At 43.3% G+C, this 25792-nt stretch overlaps 1 protein-coding gene across 2 annotated transcripts in view; it reads right to left on the bottom strand.

Annotated features, from left to right (window-relative positions):
• The window catches only part of Melk (maternal embryonic leucine zipper kinase), a 63767-nt gene extending 38212 nt beyond the window's left edge, over window positions 1-25555 (bottom strand). Inside the window, exons 1-10 of one of the 2 annotated variants that reach the window (NM_010790.2) lie at window positions 25392-25547; window positions 22798-22893; window positions 20347-20432; window positions 19358-19474; window positions 17415-17558; window positions 16106-16174; window positions 14208-14300; window positions 8342-8440; window positions 2196-2264; window positions 725-823 (exon numbers count right to left, since the gene is read on the bottom strand). In NM_010790.2, coding sequence (NP_034920.2) covers window positions 725-823; window positions 2196-2264; window positions 8342-8440; window positions 14208-14300; window positions 16106-16174; window positions 17415-17558; window positions 19358-19474; window positions 20347-20432; window positions 22798-22855 — 834 coding nt within the window. In that variant the 5' untranslated portion in view covers window positions 22856-22893; window positions 25392-25547. Of the gene's footprint in view, window positions 1-724; window positions 824-2195; window positions 2265-8341; window positions 8441-14207; window positions 14301-16105; window positions 16175-17414; window positions 17559-19357; window positions 19475-20346; window positions 20433-22797; window positions 22894-25391 lie in introns of both variants that reach the window. The other variant, XM_006537640.3, reaches the window with a different exon arrangement.
• Window positions 25556-25792: the final 237 nt, after the last annotated feature.

Genomic DNA, 25792 nt, shown 5'->3' with positions numbered 1-25792 from the left:
TTACAGGCATGTGTCACTACACTCAACTTTTACTGTTACTTTTTAATGAGCTAATAAATATATATTAAGGGTGCAAAACATTCCTCAGGCTTAGATGTCTGAAAACTAATGTAACTTCATAACTCTGGAAAGCAGAACAAGTTCAACCTATTTCTACAAATGAATAAACAGGCCAAGCAGAGTTAAATAACTTCCTCAAGACTCCACAGCACTCAGGCCTTGCTGGCACAGGCCTTTAATCCTAACCCTGGGAAGCAGAGGCAGATGCAGGTAGAGTTCTTAGTTCAAGGCCAGCCTGGATCTCAGAATGAGTTCCAGGACAGACACTGATACACAGAGAAACCCGGTCTCAAAACAACAGCAGCAGCAGCAGCAACTCCAGAGCACTGTCCACAACCCTGACTGTACCCGGGAGCTTCTGAATGTGCTCACTGAGTACTGTAGAATGGGAGACGGCAGTAAGTGCTGGACTTAGAGACAGGCGTCGCTATTCCCAGCAGGGTCTGCTTCTGAAGGTCCCAGGTGATTTGTGTGCAGTACAGGCTGAGCGACCACTCACTGGCCCAGAGACTGACTGACAGGCAGGATAGGATTGGGCTAAGTCTCCACCATCAGTCCAGGTTAAGTATGCAAAATACGTTTTCTTTCATACTTTAGAGCATGCAGGTTCTGAAGTCACACAAACTTCTGAAAACAAACTACTGGGTAGTTTCAGCATACTTACAGGAGTCTTGCTTTGCCACTCCACGGGACAGCTGTAATCTTGCATGACCCAGGGATGGTTCAGGAGATTTCTCATAGAAATCCGTTTCTTTGGGTCCACCTAGTGGCCATTAAAGTACATTTCAAACAGAGACTATAACACCTTTCTCCTGAAAACTCAAAAGGCACCAGAATAGATGTAAATGTTATCATCACAAATAACGCTGTCAAAGACCTTAAAATGGCCTTGGAATGAATTCTTTTAAAAAGGCAATTGAGGCAAGAAAACTATAGCAACCAACACAGGCCTACAAGATAAATGTTTAACAAACACGAACTTCATTGGTATGGACATTATTCATGAAGTTCAGTCAATCTATTGTATGATGTAATAGTCTTTTTGCTGGAAAACCTATTCATGGGAAAGATTCACCAGTTTAGTATTCAAGTAAGCGCAACGCAGGGCATTCACACTGAATATGCAATCTCTACTTCCGATTCACTCACAATCACATAGAACAAGCTGAAAAGCACACCTTTCGCTTCCATTTGTGATGTTCAGATGTGAGGAGAGAAAAATTAATCAACAAAGATTAAGTCTGGGGTCCAGAAGAAAGGCCAAGGCATTTTTCAATCTCACTATGGAGATTTGGTGGTCTGGTTCTACTTAATCAAGGTGGGTGAGCCTGAGGTACATTTTAAATTAAAGGTAAAGATGGCTTAATCATTGGAAAACTGGAAGACATTCAGGTAACACAGTGAGTAAAATGATTCACTAATAAGATACTCATTTTCCAAGCATTTCCAATCACTGTATCTAAAATATTCCACAGAGCAGTGCGGTCGGCTCAGACATGCCCCTTTCTTTTTATAGATCCCAATAGTTTAGGAGATAAGTCTACTACTGACTGATTAATAGGATGAATACCTAGGCTTTCACCTTCATCCCATCAGAGTCATTTTCAAAGTGGCCCCAAAACATCAGATCAGCATCAGCGCCATTCAGGAGCCTTTTGGAAATGCAAATGCTTGGTCCTGTTCCAGATCTGTCAGATCAGACAAATAGAATGGGGCCCACTAACAAGTCCACCTGGCCACTCTGACACATGGTGACGTTTGAAAAGCACTCTACTAGATCACAGGCCATAGATTACACATCAGTTCATCCAAGCATTTGCTCGGTGGCTTCCACATGCCTAACATGCAAGAGCTAGAGAAAACAGAATGACTGCTGAGTGGATGAAGGAATGAATGAATGCATGCATAAATAAATAAATGTGAAAAGGGCACATCGTCTAAGACAGGCAAAGTCTAGAGCAACTGTGCTTACAGGATAACTAGTAGAGGTTCCCAGAGAGAACAAGATACATGATGAATGGAATCCTTCTTAAGCTCACAGGAAACAATAAATGCAGCAGTTCCACAGATATTAAAAGTTAAATCAAACCATTACTATGAGCTTCTATAACTTAAAAATAAATAGCAAACTTTACCTGCAACATCTGCTGGAGAAGCAGAATGCTACTGGGAGAGAGCCACTTAGGAACTTCGTATTTCCCTCTCTAGAAAAAAAGCAAAGGAAACATGACGACTTAGGTCCAACCCACCTTGCTGGTATTCTAAGGTAATGGGCTGCTAAGGTTTGCATCTCTAACTTTCTCTAACCAACTACAAGATTCAGTCGACACCAAGAACAACTCCCAGTTCTTGCTGAAAAGAACAAAATCCAGTAAATTAAATCCTTTCGTCACCTCTAAATTATCCACGTATCAGAAAAGGACTACAGCACTGAGACTGTAACAGTCACACACACACACATACACACACATACACACACACACACACACACACACACACACACACACACACACACACTGAAGCTTTGGAATCCATACCATTATTACATGAACAGCAAGGAGAATACGACACTCGTTTTATATTGCTAAAGCAAAGTGGAGTTAATCATCTCAGAGCAATTATCAGGTGACACAGTGAAGCAACAGCAAAATGTATCTGATAGCAGGACATGTGGTTAAAGTAGATCACAGTGGCCAGGTGGTGGTGGTGGCACACATCTTCAATCCCAGCACTCAGAAGGCAGAGGAAGGTACATCTCTATGAGTTCAAGACCAGCCTGGTCTACAGAGTGAGTTCCAGGCTAGCCAGGGCTACACAGAGAAACCTGTCTTGAACAAACAAATAAACAGAAGTCGCAGTGGATAGCGAATGAGCTCGGTGGTGGTGAGCTTGCCTAGCAAATGTTTACAACCTTGGATTCGGTCCCCATCCCTGGAACAAAACAAAAATGATGCTTGAAAATCACTAAAGCAAACTGAAAAAAAGCCAATTTTTTTGTGTGTGTTTTTTTTTGTTGTTGTTGTTTTTCGAGACAGGGTTTCTCAGTGTAGCCCTGGCTGTCCTGGAATTTCTTTTTTAAGACATTATTACTGTGTGAGCATGCACATGTAGATGCAGGTCCATGTGTGGAGGTCCAAAATCAGCTCTGAGGAGTCGGCCCCTCCCCTGTGCAGCGCCTCTTGGTTGTTGAACTGAGGTCATCAGTTTGTGGGGCACACGAGCTTTCGCCCACTGAGCCATCTAAAAGCATTTTGTAAGGCAAATTATTTTTGAGGGAATGGAGGTCACTGAGGAGAGAGATGCTTACAACCTGGTTGACTGAGACATTGTGGTCACTCTATCATCAACCAAAGGCAAAGCCAGGAGGTTGTTAAACCTTAACTCAGGTCAAGATACCTCTTGATAGACCTGCCACAAACACTCTTTCCCAACTCTGGGGAAATGATATAATAATTTCTTAGAGCAGAGATCAAATTCTTTAATGATGCTAGAATAACAAGATAATTATTTGAGAAAACCTAAAGTTTAATATGTTATTTCATAGCATGCATGAAAACTAACTTCACCCAAATTAAATGCAAATACAAAATCCTAAGAATACTTTTAAAAAGCAAGGGAGCCGGGCGGTGGTGGCACACGCCTTTCATCCCAGCACTCGGGAGGCAGAGGCAGGCGAATTTCTGAGTTCGAGGCCAGCCTGGTCTACAGAGTGAGTTCCAGGACAGCCAGGGCTACACAGGGAAACCCTGTCTCGAAAAACCAAAAAGAAAAAAAAAAAAAATGCAAGAGAAATTGCTTTTAGAATTTTTTCAGACATGACGGTAAAACCAAAAACTGTAAGACTATCACCACAAAATAAACACATTACATTTCTGAACAGCAAAACACTAGCAAGATTAGCAGCCATCAGGGAAAAGCCTCTTCTGCCGAAGTGAAAGGATACTACCCACACTTCATCACACAGAAAGGTCTCTGAGTCACTCGGGTATCACCACCGCAGCCACTCTCACTGCCTCCCTGCCCCGGGGAGTGGGGGGAGCACTGCCAACTGTCAACTCCTAACTCTTCCTCTCAACCCACACTCAACGCATCAGCATCCTGGCTGTGCTCACAATATCCCCAGCATCCTCATCTATCATGCACGCCTCCTGTGGCACCTGCGTGAGGCTGCTAACTGATCATCCAGACTGCATCACTGTGGCCTAGAGTCTAGTCTTCACTCATTACTGCTTACATTCTTTTCAAATAGTGGGACAGTCATGGCACCTCACCACTCCAAGCCTTCCCCCAAGTGGTTCCCCATCTGGCTCACGGTGGTCTGTTTCCGCTTCTTGCTACCTCTCAAACTCTCCATCTCCTAACTATAGACAGTCACTAGTGAAAGCAGCCTACCTCAGGCCTCGGCACTCAGTTCCCTCTGCCTGTCTGTCATGCTGTGCTGGGTGCCAGCAGAGTGTATGTGGCAGTCTTCCTCAGATCTCCACCTAATGCCAGTGAAGATCGGCCCACCCTGGCCTGCCCATATTTACCACAGCGCCCCACACCAGTCATTCCTATTTGCTTTACAGCCCTAGTACCACTCTCAATTTACACTTTATGCCTCACTACATTCAGACACAAGCTCCTTAATACGAGGATTGTGCCATTCTGTTGACCTGAACAGTGGCTGGTCCTAGTGTGCATAAGGTACTCAATTCATATTTTTTGACTAAAGGAAGAAATTAGACAAAAAGCATATATTCTAAAAGAAAGCAGGCAAAGAATACTGGCAAGGCATTTAAGTGGCCAATAAGCATGAAATTATATTCAACTAATGGAACAAAAACTTAGATATGGAGATGTGGCTCCGTTGGTGATCACTGCCTACCATGCGCAAGGCAGGGTCAGTCCCCAGCACTGTAGAGGACCAGGAGGAGCGGCACTCACCTATAATCCTAGAGACAGGAAAGCAGGTCAAGGCTACCCTACGATCCACAGCAGGTCCTAGGTCAGCCTGGACTATATGAGACCACTCAAAACCCATGGCTCAGTGGATAAAGGCACCAGCCACACCTGCTGGGCACCCACAATTCAATCCCAAACCCACACTGAGAAAACCTTTATGTGGTACTGCACCTGTTACCCCAGCACTTCTTCAAGGACACAGGCAGCCATCTGCCTATCCGCCTGCTTCTCACACACTTCAGCTTGCTCTTGCCACAGCGAGAAGAGATGGGCCTGCCTACCTGCTTATCAAATGGCCACCGCCTACCTGAGTGCCTGAGCAGACCCTGCTCTTCTGCCATGCCTTTCACTGGACAGGCTGTGCTCTGGGCACCCCCATGCTGACTGCTATAGGTGTCTGCTTAACCCTGACCCCCTTTACACCGAACTGTGCCCACCTGCAACTGTGAGAGGGCATATCTGAATCGTGTTAAGCCACCACCCTCAAGTCCTTGACTTTAGAAGCACTAAGCAACTCCCACAGCTTCCTTCAGGTGCCACTCTCCCACCAGCCTCTCTTCCCAAGGAAGAGTCTGGCTCCAGGTTCCCAGCTCTTCTGATACTCAAATATAGGCTCCTAACTACCAAAGTAAAAGAAATGTTATGCCCTTAAACTAACACCCAAAAGAATAAAAAATAAAAATAAAAGGAAGAAAGAAAAAAGGACCCAAACTGCTAGCTAAGGGTGGGAGTACTCCACAGTCTGTGTACCACTACCCCAGCGCGAGAAACTTCGAGCAGAAGCCTGTCTGTGCTTGGCTTGAGTGTGCAGGCTGGGGCTGCTCCCAATATCTAGTAAGTACAGACTGTGCTCTGCACACCCCAGTGCTCTGCGCTGCATCACCTACAGCAAAGAGTGAGCTCATCCCAAATATCAAGAAGAGAGCCAAGGTTAAGAAACATGTTACAGAACAGCGTATGTTGAAGGCTAGAAAAGGACGAGAGGGAGATGCAGCACTTTCTGCTGTGCTTATATAACTCAAGGAAGCCCACAAGTACACAGAGGGGTGATTTAAGCAGTAAGATATACAATACATCCAAAGACTAAACAGAGAAGACCTCAGGGAACAGTGCAGCGAGGAGGGGCAGCACCACAGAAGGCCCTGTGCCAGCCAGGGCTGTGCCCCTTAGTCCTGCTTCTTTATTTAAAGGGTGATTTCCTTGCAAATGAGAGCAAGAGCAACAGTGGGCAGAAGCCAAGTGGGAGGAGAAGGGGATCTCTGGGCTAAGGATAATCCTGGGAATTCTAGCAGCCTTCAGTTGTTCACTGTGTACATGGTGCTAAGAAAGGCAGGCAATCTCTCCAGCACACAATGACAGCACCATAGTCAACTCTATAAAATTATAAAAATGTAATCGCATAAAGAAACAAGTTACTCATTTCCCTTAAATTTGAAAGTAACAATTGGTAAGAAATTTTACCTTCTGACTATCCAACTTTGACTTCTAAATTATGTAGACCACTCTAATACTTGTATACCAGAACTGAAGTATGGTCATGCTTGTCTTCAAATACAGTGATAGCAAATGAATAGGTGACTTTAATAAGATTAAAACACAATCTCTAAGTGATCATGCTGAAAATTACATTTCAGGGTTTTGTTAAGATAGCCAACAAATGCAAGATACACAAAGGCTGCCTCTTAAATCAGTTTCACAATGTGTCAAATATTGCTGAGTTTTTCAATCAAGCCAAGATGAGAGGGTTGTACTAGTCCTAAGTGAGAATTTTTAGAACATTCTAGGCAGATACATACTGTATGCAAGTGATACGACACCTTAATTAGATTCAACCAGCAGACTGTATTACACTGCGACTCGGAACAATAGTTCTGAGTCAAGATTACAATAAATTTCAAAATCTATAATGTGTGAAATTAAATTCCACAATAATGCATAAAAATCCTAATTTGAATCAATTTTCAACTTGCAAATACATGAAAAACTAAAAAATAAAATTCAAAGTAGGAAAAACAAAGAATATACAGTATTAGTAAATAATATTAATTAAGAAGGCCAAATCTCTCCCAAACGAGAATTAGACATGTTCTACCATTCATGCAATTGCAAAGGCACTCAATTTGCCCAAAAATAAAACCTTGGTTTTTACTATTAAGGCAGAGCACTTTCATATTATTTTAAGGTAAGTTTCAGCCCCCAAAAGATTTATTCAAGATCCACTAGTGCACTCAAATAAATATACTAGTTAAACAATATTAATAATTAACATATTAATGACACATCTGTCATGAGTGTGAATTTGCAGGAAAGGAAACAACGGAGTAATTTAAGGTCTAGACAGGAAAAGCACAGCACTCCTCAAATCTTAGCTGAGTGGCTTAGATAGCAGCCTAAAGCTGAAGATGCAAACACTCAGGTGATCCTGCACTGCTCAGTGTATCTTTCCTGCTACCTTGTTCTTTTATTAAATGCAAATGAAGTATGCACGTGAGCTATCTGCCTCACCCCTCACCGTGCAGCCTGGCACCAAGGCTGGTGATTCTGATGACCCACTGAGCTGTCCTTTTCACAATGGCTTTGGGGTTCCTGGAGAAAAAATGAGTAATCTCAACACAGTAAGATTCTAGCTTCCTCAAGCCACCAGCCAGGAGCATCTGGAAAACCATCGGAAAGCAAGTGCTTTGATGAAGATGCAGACCTTGAACATCCTCCATACTCCGTTTCCAGCTCTGCTTGGTTCTGCCAGGTGTGATCCTCTTTCACACTCACAGGAGTCTAGGGACAGCCCGGTCTCAGAATAAGAAATGGATGGCACTTCCAAAAACAATGCCAACAAAAAGTTCCCTTTTCTGAAATCAAGGTCTCATGCAGCCCAGGCTGGCCTTAAGTAAGTATGATATATATTATATGACACATATTATGACATATATCATATATCATATATTATATATATTTAGTACTTACTCAAAGAGTTTAACAAAATATAAGCTGAAAGTTTTATACACACACATATATGTATATATGTATGTGTGCATATATATATGATATATATATACGTACATATATATCATATATATGATATCTATCATAAAGAGAGATAGACATAAATCATAAATGCATACCTTGGTAAGCTTTCAAAAACTGAATACAAAAAGTATGACCAACATCCAGGTCAAGAAAATGCAGGCTCCAACTATTTTCCCCTTAACCATGGCCAAACACTAGCTATAGTCTTATCTTCTAACAGCCTGGAACATTTTGGTACTTTTATACATGCAAGCACATAATAAGCAGCACAGACAGCTTTAATTCTGAAATTCTGTACTCATATACTCACCATTATCTTCTTGTACAAAGCCATGACATTATCATCATCAAATGGTAGAAATCCACACATGAGCACATACAGGAGGATGCCCATGCTCCAAACATCTGCCTAAGAGGGAGAAAAAAATAACACAAAACACGTTTCAGAAAGGCAGGGCACCTAAAAGAGAATCACAGAATCGCTCTTCTGACTGAACACAAGGCCTAGAAAAGAAGATTCGTCCAAAGTCACTGACTCAATGGAAGGCCTGCTGACGTTCAATTCCGTATACTCCTCTAGCTACACGCTAATACTGACTAGAAATCATTCCCAGGTGGCCAGGATGGTGCGTTTGCTTAATCCCAGCACTAGGGAGGCAGAGGCTGATGATCTGTGAGGTCAAGGCCAGCAGACCTAAACAGGACAATCAGGACTACACAGAGAAACCTTGTCTTGAAAAACCAAAAATGATAAAAAGAAAAGAATCCCCAAAGGTCTAGAAACTAAGTCATAAAGAAACAAAACCTTGATTCTGATTCTCTGATTCTCAAAGACGAGTTTAAGGCTGCCAGAGGCTAAGGTTATATAGGACGACTGTGCAAACCTTTAGAGATGTCAAAAACAAGTCTAACAACTTCCTGTTAATCTGAAAGTGCAATTAAGCTATGATGCAAAACCCTTTGCATAGGAAGAAATCTTAATAAAATTCAGTGGCTGACTTTTCAAATATGTAGGCTAGAAATTAGCATAACAGCACTACAAATCCTAAACTTCAGAAAAAAGCTGTAACTTTCTGAGATTTCCTTGAGTCCTGAGCAATGACTATTCAAGTAAGACCCGCTTTGCGCAATAAACATGCCTCATTATTAATCATGGCTCCCGTAGTAGCCGAACTTGGTTGTCGACTTTAATACATCTAGAATCAACTAAACCACAGTATTGGTTTGCTTGAATATATATTTCAGGTAGGAAGACCTACCCTAAATCTGGGCCACACCTTCCAGTAGCAGCCCGCATAAAAGGGCATGGAAGAATGAAGCTATTGCTTACTCTCACTGGCAAGTCCGTTTATCCTGCTCTCACGGCTGGTATCATATCCACTACTGTCAGGATTCTAATGAAGACTGAAAACCTTCTAGGCTCTCTAGGAATCCTCTCAGACCAGCACCAGATCAGGACTGCAAAGGCATTCAGCCTCATAGACTGAACAAGTACTGGATTCTTGGCTTTTCCTTGTGAGACAGCCATTAACAGATTATCTGGACTATAATCTATAAATCAGTTTAATAAATCTGTATTTTCCTTCCATTCAGTAAGTTCTGGTGATTTAGAGAACACTAACACAGCTTCCGTGCTGCGAATAGCCCAAAGATCGAGTGCCTAACTGTCAGTCAGTCTCCACCCTCACTTATTCTTGTGAAGTTTGTAAAGGACTGCATTTTTGACAAAGACAAATAAAAGAGAAACTAGTTAAACAATGCGACAGCCTCGCCTATCTAGGAGTACACAGCGGATGTAGAGCTGTCAATTGAATCACACCAGAGCCCAGCCAGGACTCCAGGATGTCGGACGGACGTGAAAAGCTTGCCTTTCAAGTCAACAGGTAATTTGTGTACCAAGTTGTAGATCAAAAGTTAAGCATTTATGCCTGAGAGATGCAAACATGTAATTCATTAAGTTATGGCAAAACAGGAAGTGAACACCAAATACCACGAGAAGTCAAAACAGATTATGTGTGAGATTAAACTGAAAGATGAAAAGAGTATAGTAATGTTTCCACACAATCTACCCTCCTCCTGGAAAGAAACCAGACTTTCAGGTCGCCTCATCAAGCACCTCATTTCGCTGCTGATTCACACAAGATGAGAGAACACACTAACTAAAATCATAAGTCCAAGTAAATGTAAATAAACCTATCGATTGGCAGTAAGATAAAAAGAACTGGGGGAAGAAAGCATGCTGAAACACTTCCCGTTAGGATCTGTGAGAACCTCAGAGAGCCCACCATGGAATGTGCCCTTTGCAGGCCAACACCAGAATTATCTCAACTGCTTACTTCACAACTTAAACAACCTCCAAGGCCTCAGGTTCTGCATCTTTCAAGGATGCCTGAGGACTCCTTGGTACAGTTCTTAAGACAGTCAGGTTCCCATGGACAAGAGTAAGAGCCCCGGAACCCACTGGCACCCTGCATAAAATTATACAGTCCAGCTCCAAGGACAGCAGACAGAAAACTGCTGTGGACTGTTGGCTTCCAGCCTAGTCAAGAAAATGTGAGCCCCCGGTTCAGGGAATGCCCTGCCATGCACGCACGACACACAGTTTTTGAAAGACAAGCCTGAATGTAGTCCCACACATTCTATAACACAGATAAACCTGGAAGGCATGTTGAAGAATATAAGATAGTCACAAAAAATTATTAAAATTATACCTAATGCAGAATAACCAAATTCAGAGACACAGAGAATGGAACAAAAGCCAGAGAGATTAAGCAGAAATGGGGGAGTATTGTTCAATGAGCGCTGGGTTTTAGCTGTACAAGTAAAGAGCACTGCAGAGCTTCAATGTACAACAATGTGACAGCACTTAACAAACTGAACTGCAAAGCAATTACAATGGTCGATTTTATGTTATCTGTATTTTTCCAAAGTTAAAATTAAAAAAAACAAAAACAAAAACAAAAACCAACAAGCTGAGGGGGTGGGGTCCAGCACGCATGAGGCCCATGACTGGATCCCCAGCACCCCATAAACTGAATGGCACGTGTCTGTCATTCCACAACTTGGAAAGTAGAGACAAGGTCAGAAGTTCAAAGCCATCCTTGGCTATATAGTAAGTTCACAGCCTGAGATCTATAAGACTGTTTCAAAAACCAGACAAGCCAGGCATTGTGGTGCATACCTTTAATCCCAGCCCTCAGAGGCCAGGGCTCTCCGGGAATCCAGCCTGACTTACAGAATGCGCTTTGGGCCGACTAGAGCTACAGCATGATAGTCTGTCTCAGAGAAAAAAAATTAAGGGAAACAAAGAAAACCTAAGTTTTCCAGATTAAAAAGAACTCAAGAGGGTCAGCAAAAAGGATCAGCTGGAAAAGAAGCTTGTTGCCTAGGGTTACATCCTAAGTTCTCAGGACCCTCATAGTGAAAGAAGAAAGCCAATCCCCATAAGCTGTCCTCTGGCCTTCATCTGCATGCACACATGCATACATACATACATACATACATACATGTAGATAGAGCTAACAAAATACAATAACCAATATAATACAACTATAAAGATGATCGGTACAAGCACGTTTTAGAGGGTCTGAAGCATAATGGCTTAAATCTGCAACCCCAGCACTGGGAGGATGAGGCAAGAACACCCAAAAACTCAAGGTCAGCCCGAGCTACATACTGAATTCCAGTCCAGCACAGGATCCAAAATGGGTTTCGCTCTGTGAATAAACATCTTTCCAGGCAGATCTGTGGATGGGAGTTTAGAACCCCAGAACCACATAAAAGCTAGGCGGTGTGACTTCTATGCCTAGCCCAGAAGTCAAAGACAAGCTTCCCTTGCCACCCTGACTACCCAACCTAGCCAGACCTGGAGAACTCCAGGGTTCAGTAACACCCTGCCTCAATAATGCGCAAACTATCAACCTGATGTCAACTTCAGACCTACACACATAAATATATGAACACCGACATACACACAGCAAACACACACACACACACACACACGAAAAAACGTCCTTTTCAGGAGGCTGAGGCAGGAGGACCTCAGGTTTCCAACTGAAAACTCAGCAAAATCCTATCTCAAAATAACAAAGAAAAAAATATCAACAACAGAACTAAAGGGATAGTGATTTAGTCAGTGATATAGTGTTAACATATTCAAGGCCCTAAGTTTAATATCCAGTAAAATACACATAGATAAAGCTACAGTCAGCATGCCAGTTACTACCCAGCCTGTTGCCCTCCTGCAGCATACTCAATAAACTATTCTTCCAAAATAAATAAACAAATAAGCATTTTCCCTGCCATTGCCAAGTCTCCCAGTGAGGGCCTCAAAGTGTATTCAGGATTCAGTTTCGCCCGCCCTTCGCCACCTCCATGGCCAAGGAAGGCACTGCTGCAGGAAGTGCACTACCAGCTTTACAGGAGGAGCTTAAGAATATGATCAACCAAGCCGGGCGTGGTGGCGTGCGCCTTTAATCCCAGCACTCGGGAGGCAGAGGCAGGCGGATTTCTGAGTTTGAGGCCAGCCTGGTCTACAGAGTGAGTTCCAGGACAGCCAGGGCTATACAGAGAAACCCTGTCTTGAAAAAACCCCCAAAAAACAAACAAACAAACAAACAAACAAACAAAAACCAAAGAATATGTTCAACCATGAAAGCCTAGCACATGATTCACAGAACTGAAAGCCTTAGGCAAGCTCCAAGCACATCTTTGTGTGTCTGTTCCCAATTGTGTATGTATATGTGTGTTTATCAGGTTGTTTGTATGTATACCAGGATGATGGAGTCCCTTTGTGCTGAGCACCAAATCAACCTAAAGTTGACACAACAAGCTAAAGAGCTAGGCCTCTGTGTGTGCAGCTATCAAGGTGGGATACCCTCCCCTCCCCTCCCGATCCCACCCTCACCCCATAAAGTAGTTGGTTGCAACTATGTAGCGGGTACAGACTGTGGCAAAGAATCTCAGGCCAAGAGGTCATGGAAGAGCATTTCAAAAGCAAGAAATAAACAAATTAAAATTTTGGCTCATTTAACATAAATACACAAAAAAAATGCAGGCTGGCAAAATGACTCAGCAGGTAAAGGCTCCTCAAAGGCACTTGCTTGGTTACCAAGCCTGGCGAGATGAGTGCAGTGCCTGGACCCCGAATGGTGGAGGAGAGAACTAACCCCAGAAGTTATCCTCCGACATCCATATGTACACTGGGCATGTGCTGCCCCAATGTACATACAAAATAAAGATATAACAGTTTTTAAAGAGACAATATATAAAAAAATACAATACACGCAAATTCTTAATTAAAAAGGAATATGATGTCCAGGTCACATTCATATGATTTTTAAGAAGGATGAGCATAAAATTGTATGGAGAAAGAATAAAGCAAATAGGGAAGAATATAAATAATTACAAATTTAAATAAAAACATACCAAATGTCTTAAATCTATTTTTGTACAATACTTTAAATTTAGATCAAAATGAAGTCACTAAAAATATACAAATTCCCATCTATTCCTGTTTCAGATTAAGTAGGCTAGTATTTCTAAAGTTTCTCCCACATAGCACTTATGCCCAGAGATGTTCCATGAGAAATGTGGGTGCTGTAGGTAAAGCAAGCTGAGCCCAGCTGCCACCTGTGCTAGTCCTTTCCAGAGAGCACCCTGTACCAGACTGCAGGAAAGACAGGAGGCATTCAGCCCCACAGTCCTGAGCTTCTGACCTCTCGTGTCTTGTTTCTTTATGACACTAACATCAGCACCACCTGAGCTGCAGAGAATGAGATAGCTGACTGAACTAAGACACAAGTGCAAGCTGGCCGTGGTGACACACACCTTTAATCCCAGCACTCAGGAGGCAGAGATAGGTGGCTCTCTGTGAGTCTGAGGCCAGCCTGGTCTACAAAGCAAGTCCAGGACAGCCAGGGCTACACAAAGAAACCGTGTCTCAAAAAAAAAAAAACAAAAACAAAAACAAACAAACAAAAAAAGAAACAAGTCAGCTATGCTAGAAGGATAAGTTTTTCTCTGTGCTAATTAATAAACATCTTTGAAAACTGGGCGCAACACCATCGCCTTGGACCCTTCCTAGCTGACCTAACCAATTCAAACTATAGCCACTTTAAACAAAAGCCAGCACAATGAGGATGAAGAGACACATCCGACTAATCAGTAACAATTACCTCTGATCCAAGGTACGACTTCCCTTGTATTAGTTCAGGAGCTGCATAAGCAAGGCTCCCACAGCACGTCTGCAGATGGTAGTCCTTGTTGCCCTGCGTAACACAAAAACCAAACACTTGTAGTTATGGCCCCAGGAACAGTGAGTCTCAGCTCCTGCACATTTGTAATCCCTGCACTTGGCCAGAAGCAGCAAGATCAGGAGTTCAAGGTCAGACTCAGCCACATGAGACCAGTCTCAGAAAACAAACATAAACATTAAAAGCATTAAACTTTAATAAATTCTCCCCTTTGAACTCAAAGAGAGGATAGATGAAAAATTATCCCCCAAAGTGAGGAATTCTGCCACAGTTCTTTGTATCAGTTGGGATTCTCTACACTTCCAATACCACTGGAGCTCCATGAAGATCCTCTCCCCTCAGATAGGTCAGATCAATTGTATACTTCCCCAGATACGCATCTGCACAGTAATCAACCCCACATTTATACGAGCACCCATGATTTCCCACACCCAAGAACTCAAGGAATACCCACAGAACTCAAGTCCCTAGCTTTAACATCACATCTTTGCCAATACAGAAGGTCTTCCTTCTTGTTCCCAGGAAGAAGCAACTGCTGCATAGGAGAATGAATGCATTGCTAATCTACTGTCTAGCCTCTGTGCTAAGACCAATCGCCGCCTTCCCCGGTGATCCGTTAGCCTCTTCTCTCCCACAGAAACATAGACAGGCCTTCTAAAAACGAAGCTGCCGCTGCACTCCTGGGCTGAGCTCTACCAGAGGCAAAGGATCAAGAAACCTTAAGACTCTGTTTACAAATGAGCCAGGCCGTGGTGACGCAGTGAGAGCCCCACAGAACTGAGGCCAATCTTTCCCAAACCTCCCCATTTTTTAGATGCTGTCTATATGAGTTGAATCTGTGGCAGCCATTACCAAAAACCAAAAAAGCTAATGGGAGTCTTCTACAAACATCCCCACTACCTCCTGTGGAGAATATAACTTACATGCCAAAGGATGATCTTTATAAGCTTTTATGTCTGTAAAAAACCTTTTAAACCTGCCTTCTGAATCATCTGCTTCCCGACACAAGCCCCCACTGGTGATCTCAGAATAGACATCAGTGGGAGAAGAATCAGAAAGAAGCAGACATTCAGAACTGAAGAGGCAAAATCTGCTTCCCTCTGCACCTTGCTAGTTCTGAGGGGCAGGAAATAATCATGGGACTACAAAGGGCTGAGACGAGTCTGCAATTTCAACATTCTTAATGAGTACAGACAGCTCATCTCAGCAGCGCAGCGCCATCATTAGAGAACCCAGAAGGAAGCCTCCAACCAGCAGCCTCACAGGAGACAGCGGCAGCGGCAGAGCTGAGAAGTTCAAAGTCACCTCAAAGAGAAGTTACGCTGAAGAACACCAGCACTTACTACGTAGTGCAAATGAGGGGACTCCTGAGCAGAGTGACTGTAGAAGCCCATGGCCATCCACTCCCCTCTTCTTTCACAAGGAAAGAGGATCACCTCGGCGTATAACTTACCCCTAGTTATATAACCACTTGGGTAACAAAAACTAGATACACACTCAATTCTCAACTTGTACACAAATGAACAAAGGCATCATCTAGTGGCAAAATACTCAAACTACAAGCACATGATTCAGTATCGTATCATAATGGCTTCATGTTACCTGTCACTCGAGATTCTCATAGCTTCCCTGGGGGGACTCACAATCTTGGTTCCATCTCAGAATTATGTAGCATACTTATAAAACTATTAATGCTAAGGATAAAATTTAATATTCCTCTAAATGGACATAACCAAACAATAAAGATTAAGTGAAAAATAACACATAGATATTTATAGTTATAGTTATAGACATAAATGCATTTTTATTTCCATACTTACCTTGGGTTTTGCACAAAGACCAAAGTCAATCAGCTTTAGCTTATGATTTTCATCAAATAATAAATTTTCCTGAGAAAACAAAGATATTTTGATAACTGTATTCTGATGTCCTATGTCATACCCCACTTCCAACCATTTCTAAAAATAATTTAGAGTTGTTTCTATTTGAAGCTGAGATCCAATATAAGTTAAAACATAAATAAAAGCTAATTAAAAAACAAGAAAAAAATAGAGCTAGGGATAAGTACACACCTTTAATGACGGTACTCAGGAGGCAGAAGCAAGGGGACCTGTTTGAGACCAGCGTGGTCTACATAGTGAGTTCCAGGTCAGCTAGGGCTACATAGCAATACCCTGTCTTCCCCAACCCATCCCCCAAACTCTGACTTAGAAAACAAAACAAAACAAGGAAAACAAGAGAAAAAGGCTGGAGAATGGAAATGTCACTCAGAGGGAAGAGCACTGTGCCAGCAACCCTGTGACCCTAGGTTTACTCCCCAGAACCACAAAGAGAAAGAAAAGGGGAGAGAGGCAGTGATGGCACACCGTTAGTCCCAGTACTTGGAAGCAGAGGCAGGTGGGTCTCGGTGAGTTCGAGGCCAGCCTGGTCTACAGAAAGAATTCCAGGACAGCCAGGGCTACACAGAGAAACCCTGTCTCAAAAACAAAACAAAAACAAAAAAACAAGAGAGAGACTAAATGGAACTCAGACCGAAGAGTTCGGTATAAAAACTTAAAAGAGATAACACTGCTGCAGACTGATTCTACATTCCTGACTCTGTCTTACAAAGTTACGTTTAAATATACACTCACTATCACACACACACTGGATCCTAAAAGCTAAAGGAATGCTCACATCTTTCATCAGTCCTTTAAGGTACAAGCTGTCAATTCTGCTGAGCTGCCCCCTTCTTGGGGGGAATGGTTTGAAATTAACGGAATATAATCTTAGCATTTTGGATGGTTAAGACAGCAGTATCTTAAGCTGGGGGCAGCCAAGGCTATACTATGAGCTCTAGGCCAGCCTGGGCTATGTAGGTAGACAATGTCTCAAACAAAAACAGAACACTGAATGGAAAATACTGGATGGCTCATTTTTCCCAGGGATAAAATCTTGACAAAGGGCAGCTATAATGTCATGTACATGAGGATGCTAAGAAAGAAATGTGAATGGCCAGATCCTGACTATAACAAGAATCTAAGGAGCAGAACTGGACGGTTTCTAAGCAGAGCACGTGGGCACCTGGAGAGATGAGGCATACCGTGCTGAACTCCCAGGTAAACATCTAAGGCTGATAAGGCCACTTACTGGTTTGAGGTCCCTGTGGGCATAGCCCTGGCTGTGGACATACGCAACTGCAGACAGTATCTGACGGAAGACGACCCGGGTCTCCTCTTCCGACAGGCGATCCTGGGAGATTATGTAGTCAAACAGCTCTCCTCCTGGACAGTACTTCAACAACAAGAGACTCACACTTACACACGTTACAGAAATCACTTCCCAGGAATGGAAAGTAAAACTACTGCAAACTCAATATTAGTTTAACTTTAAAGGCAAGGTAACTGAGTGAGAGAACTGCACTCTCAGGATCCAACACCGCAGTAATTATTCCAGAAAGGAGAACAGTAAGTCTTCCCTTGAGCAGTTTTAGTACCAATAAATAGAAGTTAAACCAACTACCACTGTGATTTCAAAAAACTCACTCTGGGCTTTATATTTTTATAGCAAAGTACTAAAACTCATTCTCAAGTTAACAAATTCACATTTCGTACAGTCATCTAAAGTTAAAAATGAAAAGCAGGAGCAATTATTGTTTCTCCAGTAATTATTGCTGGTCATTGTCCAAAGACCACTGATTTTCAATCTCCCTAAAAAGAGCCCCCTAGGGGTTCATGCTGAACAAGCATGAGGTCCTGAGTTCAGACCCCCAAGCACCCACATAAAAGCCTGCAGTTGGCAACACAGAGCTGTCATCCCAGCACAGGCAGGGACAAGCCTCTGTGACAAGGAGCTGGGGCCCTTGGCCAGCCAGCCTAACCCAGGTTCAGTGAGAGATCTTAACAAGGAAGGGAAAGAACAAGCTAGAAAGACACTCTGCGTTTCCACACGCACGTGTGCAAGTGTGCATGCCCACAAGCACACAGATGTCTGACACAAAACCATGCACTTATCTATAGGCGAAAAGGCAAGTAAGAAAAAGAGCTTACGAAGCCCCCTCTTCAGGATTTATATAGCTAATGGTTGATAAGGGAGGAGAAACATTTTCTTCAGGGATACAGTCATTAGTAAGGTAGCCATGCTCTTGTAAGCAACCCAAAAAAAAAAAAAAAGAAAACAAAACAAAAGAAAGCAAAGACATGGAAGCAGAAGCAGGGCTAGCTGAGAAGAAGGGACCAGAGGCAATAATGTAACAGAGATGGTCAAATATGGTCAAAACATTAGATAGGAAGCTGGACAGATGACTGAGGGGTTAAGAGCACTGGCTGCTCTTGCAGAGGATACACGTTCACTTCTCAGCACCCACATGGCAGCTCACAGCTGTCTATTACTCCAGCCCCAGGGGATCCAACACCCTCTATGGTTTCACTAGGCACCAGGTACACAAATGGTGCACACAGATGTGCAGGTAAAAAATACTCATAAACATAAAATAAATATATTTCATATACAAAAATGTTATGTACTAAATATCATAATGTAACACATTATATATAATTAATATATACTAATAAAAGGCACAAAAAGGGCCAGCAAGATGGCTTTCATCCCAGGAACCCACATAAAGGTGAAAGAAAAGAACAAATAACAATAACAGTTAGCTTTATTACCTAACACAACCTAGAATCACCTGGGCAGAGAATCATGGGTTGACTCTATGGGACTGGCCTGTGGGTATGTCTGTGGGAGACTGCCATTACTAAGTTCATTGATGTGGGAAGTCCCAGCCCACTATGGGTGGCACTGTTCCCTAGACAGGGGTCTTGTACTGCGTATGAGACTGGAGAAATCCAGCTGAGCACAAGCAGACAAGCAAGCATTTATTTCTTTCTCTCTCCTCTCAGTCTTCCTGTGACCCTGGAACTGCGCTAACCCTTCCTCAATTATGTTCTATAAGGAGTACGCTATCCCAGCGACGGAAAGGAAACTAGAACAAACACTGATTCTGACTTTTCAGCTAAGAAGACAGAATTCTCTCTCACCTACTAAAAGAGCAAGCAAAAACTTTCAGTTGTCTGGAACCCAGCACTAACCTCCAGAACCATGAATATTTTGTTCTTTGTCTCCAGCACATGGTAGAGCTGACATATGTGCTGATGTCTCAGACTCTTCAGCGCATCGATCTCAGTTTTGACTCGGGGCAAATCACTCTGTTTGACAAACATTGGTTCAGATAAGCAACAAGCTCTCTGGCAAGTGTCCCGAGCATCAGCATCAGCATCAGCAACTTTCATACTAGGCAGCTATCACTAGCTCTAAAACAAACTGCTCAAAAAACTGAAAAGCCTTGCAAAATTAGTATCCTGAGGAATGTTATAAAGGCAAACTCAATCTGCCAGTTTGCGTGGGTGGAGACGAGCAAGCACACACCAGGAGTAGCTGAGGACTCAGAGAGGACCCACACTGAACGTGGGTGACTCCACTCAGTAAGCCTGGGCGTGGCTGAGATAAAGGAGAGTACCTCCTAGCCAAGGAACGCACTGTCTCCTCGCTGCCACTGAAGCACAAGCTCAAACCATCCTAACATCCAACCTTACCTCAGGCCCAAAGCAAACCACAAGACAAAACGCAACCTTTCCCCCTTTCAAATTGTTTCCCTCAAGTATTTGTCACAGTGACAAAAAGCTACTGACATAGTAGGTCAACAGTACAATGCCTAGAATTCCTGAAAGAATCTCACACTAATGTAAAGGGACCATTCAAATATATACGTGCACACACACCTACATGTGTTCCCACACACATGCCATGCACACACACATATGAGAAGACATATACTTCTTAGGAGGGTGTGAAGACATACACCAGCAGCCCTAACTATCATGAGGGTGAGGCAGAGATCGCAAGCTGAAGGCCAACTTCCACACAAGGTGAGCCTAGGACAGCTATATATAGGGACACCTTGATCAAAATTAAGTTTTTAATGTCATGAGAGACAAATATGACCAACGTACTATAATTCATACATAAAAGTATCAATGGAACTTTGTATAATTAAGGTAAAAAGTCATCTCAAACTTACCCCTAGCGCATTCTTATCCATGATTTTTATAGCTACCATCTCTCCAGTGAGGACATGGCAGGCCAGTTTGACCTTTGCAAAGCCACCTGAGTACAGAAAAATGCAAACGGAGAAAAATGAGGGCCCAAACACAGATGTTTTAAAAGACTTTATCAAGCCACGTTTTTCTGGAAATTTTCCTTTCTTTTGTCACTTCCAACATGCTAGCCGGGATTGCAAATTCTTTTCAGTCCATGTTTCTAGACCAGTACTTGCAACCTGTGAATGACAACCCCTTGGGGTGGGGGTGGGGTCAAACAATCCTTTCACAAGGGAAACCAAGACCATCAGAAAACAGATATTTATATGACAATTCCTAACAGTAGCCATTAAAGTTATGAAGTAGCAACGATAATTCTTTGGTTGAGGCACACCTCAACCTGTATGAGAGAGGTGCAGCATTAGGAAGATTGAGAACCACTGTTATAGATAGAGTTTGTTTTCCTACCATGAACAGCAAATACCTAATTTTACAATAAAGAAGTAGGAAAAAACTATTCACTCAGCCGGGCATGGTGGCGTATGCCTTTGATCCCAGCACTCGGGAGGCAGAGGCAGGAGGATTTCTGAGTTCGAGGCCAGCCTGGTCTACAGAGTGAGTTCCAGGACAGCCAGGGCTACACAGAGAAACCCTGTCTTGAAAAAAACAGAAAAAAAAAATTCACTCTTTTAAAGTATGCTCTATGGGAGCTGGAGATGGCTGCTAATAAAGTATGTTTGTCACTCTTACGGACCATCAGAGTTCAGTTCCCAGCACCACATCAGGCAGCTCACAGCTGTCTATCATTCCAGCTCCAGACACACAGACACCCTCTCCTGTTCTCCTCAGACACCCACAGACATAAGGATTACCCATGCACAGACCACACATACATAGAAGTAAATCTTTAACCATATTCCATGTTTAATACTTCAATTAAATTTACTTTATTGGGGCTGGTGAGATGGCTCAGTGGGTAAGAGCACCCGACTGCTCTTCCGAAGGTCCGAAGTTCAAATCCCAGCAACCACATGGTGGCTCACAACCACCCGTAATGAGATCTGATGCCCTCTTCTGGTGCATCTGAAGACAGCTACAGTGTACTTACATATAATAAATAAATAAATAAATAAATCTTTTAAAAAAAATTTGCTTTATTATGAACATGCTAGAACACAATATAAAGTTACTAAAACTGAAGACAAATTATACAAAACTTCAATGAGCTTAAAAACTACAAATGTATTAGAACTGGGTCAAAGGCTGATTAAATATTTCTAGCTATCTGAAAGATGTTCAAATTAATACACCCAAAAAGAAGTTTCTGATAGTTTCTTCCATAGTCTTCCCCACTGTTCTCCCAGGTGGCTGGGCACAAGACCATGAGACTTCGTTTCTCTGGCATTCCATGCACAACTCATAGGCAAATCCCACCTACTTACATGGGGAAACAGACCAGTGACTTCCTGGGGGAAAGGACCCAGGTTCTGACTAAATTGCCCAAGCCTTCTCTGAGCAGGTAGTGCATGACTATGTATATATTCACGTAAACTCAGACCTATGCACAGTTTATTGTATGTTATAACTCAGTCTCACTAGCTTCACCCTAGCATTCTAACCATGCTGCCATCCTCGCCTGGCATGGACTCTCCTGCCTGCCATTGCTTCTGACAGCTATGCCCTCCCCCACCCAGGGTCTTCACTCTCAGGCAGCCAGGACGACCCTTTCAAAAAAAAGGCCATATCACTCCTTAGCTGAAAACTCTCCAATGGCTTTAGTTACACTAAAATACAACACTTTTGTAGTGACCTGTGAGCCTCTCTCTGATAGGCTAGCTACCCTTGCTCTACTCTGCTTATTAAAGAAGGCAGAGCATCAGAAGAGATGGCTCAGCAGGCAAAGGCAACTGGCACACAGGCCTGGCAACCTGCATCCCAGCCCCAGAAACCAAATAAAGGTGGAAAGGAATCTACTCCACAAGCTGTCATTTGACCACCATGTGTATACTGTGACATGTTCCCCATATACATCATACACAGAGATGCACACCAGACAGACAGACAGACACGCGCGCGCACACACACACACACACACACACACACACTAAAATAAATTCAAACTTTTTTTTTTTTCTTCTGCGGCAAAAGCTTTATTGCTTACATCTTCAGGAGCCAGAGAGCAAGAGAGCAAGAGAGCAAGAGCTCTATTGCTTACATCTTTAGGAGCCAGAGCGCAAGAGCGCAAGAGAGCTAGAGTGCAAGAGAGCAAGAGTGCAAGAGCAAAAGCAAGAGCAAATTCAAACTTTTTAGTTATAGATAAAGAAAAAATTTAAGCCACATCAATTATACTAAAAACCTCATGACCACCCAAATAGACCATACTTTGAATTACTTTATTCGTACTCTGCCTCCAAGAAAAAGATGACAATTACCTGTCCCAATCGTTTCATATAGTTCATAGTATTTGAGGAGTTCGTCATAATCTTTCATAGTCCACCTGGAAGGTTATTCAAAATGACAACCAGAACCTGTAACACAGAAGAAATAGCACACATCTAATAAAAGGACTGTCAGAGCTCACCAGCTCCCTTTGCAAACAGGGGTAAACACAAAGCTTAGGCATGTAAATGATCATGGAAGCACTAACTAGCCATAGCAAAAAAAATCAAGCAAACAGAGCTGGGTGGAGGAGTCCCAGCACTCAGGAGGCAGAGGCAGGAGGATCTCTGAGTGCCAGGACAGCCAGGGCTACACAGAGAAACCCTGTCTCAAAAATCAAAAACAAAACAAAACAAAAATCAAAACCTGGCTTCCTGTCTCATATCATCTATACAAATCAAATTCCAATAAAGAGTTGAACTTTACCAAGGTGAGAGGACTTGCCGGTAATGCCAGTATTTGAAAGGTAGAAGCAGGAGCTCAAGGTCTTCCTACACAGCAAGTTCTTCCAGCCTGGGCTACAGGAGACTATGCCTCAAACAACAAACCCACTTGTTCAGTGGGTAAAGGCACTTGCTACCAAGCCTGAAATTGAGTTTGATCCCAGGACCCCCATGGGACCCCCATGACAGAAAGACCAACTCCCATAGCTGGCAACTAACCTCCACCCACACACACTGTAGCACACACACACACACACACACACACAGTTACAACTGCATTACCAGGCTTGGCTCATAATTAACTTCTTCACAGATTCCTCCCTACGGACTTTTAAAATGTCCAGTTCCTAGGAAAAGACTTGCACAAACACTAAATCCTTTTTTTTTTCTGACTACCCTCTTCCCTGAAATCACACCATGTCTTTGAGTATCACCACTGTAAGGCTAGATTATATCATCTTCAAATCCAGGGAAGATCATTTTTGCTACTATTACAAAAACTAGCTGGGCAGAGGTAACATCTTTAGTCCCAGCACTTGGGAGGCAGAGGCAGGTGGATCTTTGACTTCAAGGCCAGCCTGGTCTACAAAGTGAGTTCCAGGACAGCCAGGGCTACACAGAGCAACCCTGTCTCAAAGCCTCAGCCCACCCCACCCCACCTCCCCCCAAAAGAGACTAGTGATTAGATCATGTTGTAGGTATAAAGCTGGGTCTAAATAACTGTACACATCCCGTTTACCTTCTAGAAATTGGAATACAGAAAGCAAAAATATGATATCTCAGAACTCCTCTAGTTGGTGAAGAAATGGGGTATATGCAATAGAGACACTTTTCTGAAAAAAATAAGAAATTAGCTAGATATTGGGAAATTTGTGATTCTATTAGATAACTGTGGTACATGCCTTTATACCAGCACTCAGGAACAGAGGCAGGTAGGTGCATCTCTGTGAGTTAGAGGCCAGCTTGGACTATACAGTGAGTCCTCATAAAAGGCAAACTGAGGGTATTTTGCTACCAGTATGGTGTTATTTGAGCCATGCTATCACTTACTACAAAACACATTAACTTGCCTCTCGTGCTCATTGACACTGATCTGGTCATTTCAGATGAGAGTGCAGAATGGCTTACAACCTGGCCTTAGAATACAGTTGAGTGGCGGCACCCTTCTGCTCCTTTGCGGAGATTTCTGAGAGCAGCAATAGAGGCATTCATTCCCAAAAGCATTTAGGGACTAACCTGTCCATCTAGTTGGTTCATAATAGATAAAAGGGACAGAGCCACTGTTTCCACGAAGGTGTTTAAGAAGAAACAGAAGCCAAAACATGAACAAAAGTTGGGACTAAATTCTCTAGCCAACGTTTCAGACCCCTCTGAAACCCTCTCTTCCTCCTCCTCCATTAACCACAGAAATCTACCTAAGGTGAGACTAGAACACTCACTACCTCACCTTAGTGTGAGCTCCTGCCTTGGGATGAGAAGCAGGGAACTGCTCCCCTCCACACCCTTCTTGGCAGGAGCCACCTGGCTCCTCCATTTACTGCTATAGCCTCTGGGCGTCCTTACAATACGAGTCTCGGGCCACTTGCTTTAGAGGTGCAAGGTGAGGAAGGATTTGGGCTCTACAAAGGGGTTACACACATTTCTCTTTTAACTGGAATACCCCAGAAAACTGAGTTGAAAAGTGTAAGTGCCTCAAAGCCCATCTCTGAATCGCTTTTGCAGACAGTCAAAAGCACTGAAACAGAACTGGAAATTCCCATTATGGGAGCCTCCGGGGCGTCAAATGCTCTGTCAAACTTTATCAATTACCCGCTGAGCGGGGAATGGGGAGTGGGGAGCGCTCACGCCTGTATCTCCTGCGCTCAGGAAGGTAAGGCAGGAGGATCCAGAATTCAAGGACCACTTTGGCTACAAAGTGAGTTCGAGACCAGTGAGTTCAAGACGCAAGATACATCTCAGAACCCGAGACAAAAAAAAAAAAAAAAAAAAAAAAAAACTACCATCCACCATCTGTGAAAGCCAGGGTCGAAAAACCTAGACGTTCTCACAGAGAACAGTGCTGATGGGTGGAACCCCAGGGAAACTCCGTCTCCCGGCCACGCCCCACGAGGCCCAGAGTGCGGCCCGAGGACGGAAGAACTGACCTGAAGGGCAGCGGGCCCAGCAAGGACCGAACAGGACCGAACAGGACAGAAGGTGAAGCAGCCGGCTGCAGAGTCTAGCAAAGCCGGAACAAGTCGGTGGGAATTTCTGCAGGATTCAAGTTCCAGCAGCTTCCGCCCGCCAAAGGAATCAAACCTCGCGGGCCGGAAGAGGCGGGGCCCAAGGGAGCCCAGTCCCAGGGAGGTGGGGCGGGGCCGGGAGAAAACTGGGCGGAGCGATGGTGGGGCGGGGCGAGATAGGCTCAAACTTTTGATGGGATACTAAATGTGTAGGATGTCAAATGCTCAGGATCGGTGATGGTGAAGACTTTAAGATACTGACTTAAGCCTCAGTACATGGGAACGCCAGGGCCAAGAAGTGCGAGTGGGAGGGTAGGGGAGTT

This window comes from Mus musculus, chromosome 4 (genome assembly GCF_000001635.26).
Source record: "Mus musculus strain C57BL/6J chromosome 4, GRCm38.p6 C57BL/6J".
NCBI lineage: Eukaryota > Metazoa > Chordata > Mammalia > Rodentia > Muridae > Mus > Mus musculus.
This window is presented reverse-complemented; position numbering and strand designations above follow the sequence as displayed.